At 48.9% G+C, this 6,000-nt stretch overlaps 1 protein-coding gene across 1 annotated transcript in view; it reads left to right on the plus strand.

Moving 5' to 3' along the window:
* TTC9 (tetratricopeptide repeat domain 9) overlaps positions 1-5,093 on the plus strand; it is a 28,615-nt gene extending 23,522 nt beyond the window's left edge. The window contains exon 3 of the mRNA XM_086748884.1: positions 4,274-5,093. Within this exon, the coding sequence (XP_086605010.1) occupies positions 4,274-4,353 (80 nt within the window). The 3' untranslated portion in view covers positions 4,354-5,093. The remainder of the gene's footprint in view (positions 1-4,273) is intronic.
* Positions 5,094-6,000: the final 907 nt, after the last annotated feature.

Consider the following 6,000-nt stretch of genomic DNA (forward strand, 5'->3'; position numbering starts at 1 on the left):
AAAGGGATTTTGTAATACCCAAAGACAAACTAAAGGATCAAAAGGAAGCAAAAGAGAAGCCATGTGCTAAGAAAACCCCACAGAGCAGCTCTGCCACCTGCACCTGAGAGGGAAGAGTGAGAACTGGGCATGAAACAGGGGTGAGCCTGGGCCATGGCAGAGCATGCTGGAGCTGATGTTCATTGACCTAGGGGAGGGGAGGGAGGCTGAGCTGGCTGTGCTGGGTGTCCTGCGGGCACTGGCCCCGCAGGGCCCCTCCATGGCTGTGCCCTGGAGCAGCAGCAAGGAGGGAGCATTGAGGGGCGCGCTGGGACCTCCGTCCTCTTCCACCTCCCATACGGGAGCGAGGTCCCATCTGCCGCGCTTGGCCGTGGGCTGCGGGCAGTCTGACAGCGCAGCTGTGCACCCCACACTCCCTGAGCAAATGTGCTTAAAAGCTCAGTTTAGCCTGTTTTAGTTTAGAGTGTGCCCTTCTGCTTTCAGCCCTTGCCAGAACCAGGAAATGGAGAAGCCTAGGCAAGAGCAAAAATAGTCAGGGAAAAATAAGAAATTATCCTAAACTTGAGATTCTGACTAGGCTTAGATGTGAAAAAGCCCTTTTAGCTGAACCCCTTTGCTTCCTTTTTTTAAAATATGTGGTTTTGTGCTTTCCCCACCCCCCTCAGTGATACTATTTATTTGGTATCTCTCATTACTTCTTGAAATAAATACTAATTTATTCAACAGCAACAGCTTCAAATACCACAGCGTGCTGCAAAAACAGACCAGAAAGTGTCCCCAAAGGCTCTTAATGTATACAAAAAAAACCGTTCTGGCCTTCAGCTCTGCATCAGAGATTCCTCCCTGTTATTGTCAGACCATTCAAGGCCATTGTTCCACTGTTTTATTTATGATTATGGAAAACTTGAAGGATATTCAGGGGCAAAGAAGTGAATACATACAGTAAGAAAGGATGTGGCTGTTAAAAGTCAGCAGTAGGAATCAGGTAACACTATCAAAAATTCTTACGTGACCTGGAATAAGTCAGTGTCTCCACTTGCAGTGTCTCTATCTGCAAAGTGCAATTGTTTTTCTTTATCTAAGGTTTCTCTAGGCTCACTGGTAAAAGCACTTGGTTATTATTACAGTCATGTTCTGTGTGTTCTTTTTTTTTCTAATAAGGAACGTTTTTGGCACAAATCACTGGCAGTTATTCTCTTTGGTGGGGGAGATTTTACATGGTAAAGAGGAATTAATTAGCAAAGGGTTTTACTGTTCTAAAGGGGCTGTCAGCACAGCAAATCCCTTACGGCAATTTACTGTCTGTCAAGGGTGAAGGTTGGGTTTGTCCTGATTTCTTAGGCTACCTCCAAACAAAAACCACAAAAGCAGATGGAAGTAACACAAGATAACTCCCTCCTTACCAAGGGAGAGGGAAGTGGCTGTTGGTTGGTGCAAAGCATACATGCAGCCCCACATGAACTCTGTGTCCAGAGGCTGGTGCAGCAGCCAGACACACACCTTACCTTCAAGCCTTGCTCAGCTCTGTCCTGCTGATGGGGCCACGTCGTTGAGGTAGGTATTGACTGGGGCTGAGACCAGACCATCAGCTGGCCTGGTAGTATCCAGCACCCATGGTTGGTCTCTGCTGGCCCTGGGCTGAAAGCTATTGTTTGGACATGGTGTATAAGCCAGATTTTCCATGCTGCATGGAGCGGGCTCATGGCTGAGCTTGGAAGCTGCCTTCCTGACCACCTGTGACTTGGAAGTCCTGGGAGCAAAACCCAGGTCAGGGTGTCTGCACAGCAGATAAGCAACTGGGCTCTGAAGCTACAGGGAGAAGCAGAAATGACCTTTAAAATGGCAGGAGGTCCTTTTCAGAAGGACACAGGCACGGTCCTAAGAGCTGGGAGACCCATTCCTGTGGCAGCTTTGCCAGCATCTCTGTGTATGGCTCTGACCCCTCATCTGAGTTATCCTCAGATGCCTGTTATTCCCACGTCAGCAGAAGGGGATCGGTTCTTCCTCTCTGAGAGATTAGAGTCTTCTCTTCATTAACATTTACATTTGGGTTTGCAATACTTCTGCAGGCAGAGCTAGTATGGTGCAATACTATTTAATGGAAAAGACCTGACAAGGATCTACTTTGTCTGTAAACAGAGTGCCGCTCTCATTATTTCTCTGTGGCAAAATAGTGGCCCTCAAAAAGGAAGCAGCACATGCCAAAACCTGCCCAGGAGATGGATAACTAGCTCGCAATGGGAGTATCTCCCAACCTCTGTCAGTCTACACCTTATTTTGCCCCTGGCTTCCCAGGTATGTGGAAATATTCCGGGCAAGTGAAGCTGTGCCATCAGGAGCTAACTGACTTACTCGCAAGCCAAAGGGGGCTGGCAACCTTGCATTGCCCAGTTATGTGCTGAACCCACTTCCAGGTGCTGGGGGTGTGCCCCCCCAACCAGGCGCTGAGTCCCTGCAGGCCCAAGCAGGTGTGATTTCCTAACATCCCTACGCAGTTATCACTAACCACCTGCACCAGGCCGTCATTCATGGAATCCTAGAATCACAGAATAGTTTGGGTTGGAAGGGACCTTTAAAGGCCATCTGGTCCAACCCCCTCTGCAAGGAGCAGGGACATCTCCAACCGGATCAGGTTGCTCAGAGCTCCGCCCAACCTGGCCTTGAATGTTTCCAGGGATGGGGCATCCACCACCGCTCTGGGCAGCCTGAGCCAGTGTTCTACAACCCTCATCGTAGAAATTTTTTTCCTAATGCCCAGTCTGAATCTACCTCCTTCTATTTTAAAACCATTACCCCTTGTCCTGTCACAACACACCTTGCTAAAGTATTTCTCCCCATCTTTCCTTGACACTTGAGAAGTCACAACAGCGTTGACACAGCCAGCTGCTACCCCATGGCACGTTTGTGGAAAGTTCTGTGTGAAGGGCAACCAATCCATCTCCCACTGCTTCAGCTCTGGCTGAGGCCACAATAGAGATGTCCCCTTCTCATGTTTAAAGGAAACTTTGCACCCACAACTGCTTTGGTGGGTGCAATACCCACACTTGCTAGTGCTGGACATGTTACCAGCAGTTTGAGCATCTCTCTGAAAGCTCAAGCACTTCTCATTTCCCTAGCTGGTGTGGGGAGCATCACTGTTTGGATGAGGAGGAGGTAAGATTGCCCTCTGACTGGGGACAGCAGTGCATTTCAGATTGGTTTTTGAGGATCTAGTAACTTAAATGGACTAAGTTGGCCCTGATTGGCTGTCTGAGTAAGGCTGTGAGCAAAGAATGGAAGAATTTTTCAATCAATATATAAGTGAAAGCAGATATTTTTTTGCTTGCTTCCTTATGATACCGCATGGCTTTTGCCACTATGTGGGTGCCATGTCCGTGGGAAATCACCCTCATGACAGTAAATCAACATGGCTTGAGAAAGGTTTGACCACGGCTGCAGAATCATGGGGTCTGTCTGGAGACACATGCTCATTTAGATCAACCTGTGCTTCAGGGTGAGCGGGTTCCCTCATTGTGGAGGCCAGGAGGTAAAACAAAACTCACATGTTCTCTGTGCTCTGTTGATGAACTGAAATGCAGGAAGGAAGAAGAGGGTTTAGCTTATGACCTGTGCAGTGCTGGGCTCTCACAGCTCTCCACAGGGAAGAATGGGTGGTTCTCTGTCCCAGGCACTTCATTAGGCAGGATAGACAAGGCAGTATACAGCGTACAGCATACGACAAAACTGCAGATAGAGTGTCACGGTGGAATGACTTCCAAATACGAAATCTAAGGAAAGCAAGGATGAAGGATGCTCTTCCAATTTAACTCATCATGGAAAAATGTGAGAAGAGTGGAATAGGCTGTAAAAGGAACAGGAGGGTGAAAAGGCAGAGCATAACTGTGCGCAAAACGCCTTTAGGGACTTGCATGCAGGCAGTGAGGGAATGGAAGCTGGTGGAGGTGCCGTTCCACAAGAACAGGCAGGGGTGACCTGGGTAGTTTCAACTGTGCAAATTCCACTGTGCTGACCAGGAGCAATCAGAGAGAAGGTAAAAAGTATCTGAGGCAAGATTGTGAGCAACAGAGACAGTGAGCACAAACCAGACCAGGCTCTCCAAAACCAGAGCTGCAGGGTTTGGTTCAGAGCCCCTTCCAACTGATGCTGTTGCTGCAGGCAGCGCTGGAGCCATGCTGCTCCCCAGGTGGTGCAGCAAGGATGAAGGTGCAGTCTGCTGGTCTTTCACAGGGAGTTGTAACCACCATGCGTGTATGTGTGTGCTCTTTCCCTGCAGATACCAATGTCATACGATATATCCAGCTGACAGAGATGAAGCTCAGCAGATGTTCCCAGAGAGAGAAAGAAGCCTTGTGAAAATGAAGCTGCTTCAGCTGAAGTGCCCAAGGGGGAACATTTCCTTCCTAGAAGCCCATTTGGTGGATTTTCCTGTTTGCTCTGCCTCATCCTCATCTCCTCATCCATCCACTCTCCCTTGCTCTGCATTGAATCCCAGTTTTGAAAAAAAAAAAAGAGACTTAGACACTGGACATGACTGCTTGCCAATCGTGGTAATACCCGTTCCCCATGCCAGGAGAGCACAATGGCCACAGCCAGCCTTGTTCCAAGACAGTGTCCACATTTGGAGTAGGCAACACTGGACCTTTCTGGTCCTGAGCTGACTGCCTATGACCTTAGAGAAGCAACCCCCAGAACAATGACTTCCTGACCAGGCAAGATGGAGACAAACAGTTTCTGCTCTGAGCAGAGCTTGGAAGAACAAAGAAACCCAGAGAGCTGCTGGTCGTTTCACAGGGGATAGTAAATGCGTTTTTACCATCAGTTCCCCCTGCCTGCTTCTCCAGTGTGTGTTATCGGTCTCCAGTGAGAACTCACATGCTCCCAGTCTAATGCCAGTGAAAACTGTTTCTAAACATCCTCTTGATGAAAGCACAGAGCACCCTACAAACCCCCCGCAGAGCTGCCCCGGTGCTGGAGGAGAAGGCTGTGGGCCACCACAGAACGCTGAAGGGACTGTGAAAGCGTGGTGTACAGCGTGAGGGAAAAACTGTGAAATAATTCATTAAAGGCAAATAAAAATTATTAATAGGCAACAAGTCCAGGCATTGCTTTTCAAAGGCACCTCTTGGGTTCCCCCTGTCCAGACAGGCAACATTGTCTAGTGGGGGGCAGCATGGGGTGGGGAAGAAGGGACGTCTCCATTCTTATCTTGGCTTTGCCAATGACTTGCTGTGATCTTGGACAAGTCACTTAGCCTCTCCGTGCCTCGGTTTCCCCACCTGTACACTGGGGACAATGATCCTTCCTTACCTCGCAGGGGTGTTGTGAGGATGTGTTAGTTAATGTTTGTAAGTGGCAGTAGAGTGACGTACAGTGCTAAGTACTGCCAGTACATTGGATGGAGGTCCTGATTCTCCCACCTTGTGTCAGTGCTTCCTGTGTCCAGTTTTTTTTCTTTTGTAGGAGAACATGGTGCTGACAAACAGGGCAGGCCCAGCAGCTTCGGAGCCGATTTCAGCAGCCCTTAGGGCCTGTTCAGGCTGCCTCCAGCAGTCTGGTCACCTCTAAGAGCTCAGGCTCCTTGGCTCAAGGGTCGTTTTCTGAAACTGCCAGTAATGGGATCAGTAAGTGCCACAAACACATTTCCAGTATGACTGCCCCATCAGTGGCCCACAGGGACCTGCTCCCAGTTGCAGGATGTACATGGGTGGTCTCGTCCCTTGGTGGTCAGTGTGAGGTGAGTGTAGTCAGAGCTGCTTCACTCAGCCCTCAGCTGAAACATGGAAACTGAAACACAGAGAGCTGAACAGACAAAGTTCAGCCAAGTGCCATGTGCTTTGGTCCCAGCGGATGTGGTCTCTGCAGACAGTTGGCTATGGCATCCCGCATTCCAGCTGTGGTATCTCGTCACATTTTTCTCTAGCCAAAATTTGAAAGAGTTGATAGAGAAACATCAAGAGAAAAGGCAAATCTCTGTCATTGTCTCTGATAAAACTGAAGTCG

The sequence above is a fragment of the Chlamydotis macqueenii genome, chromosome 5 (genome assembly GCF_036417535.1).
Source record: "Chlamydotis macqueenii isolate bChlMac1 chromosome 5, bChlMac1.mat, whole genome shotgun sequence".
Classification (NCBI taxonomy): Eukaryota; Metazoa; Chordata; class Aves; order Otidiformes; family Otididae; genus Chlamydotis; species Chlamydotis macqueenii.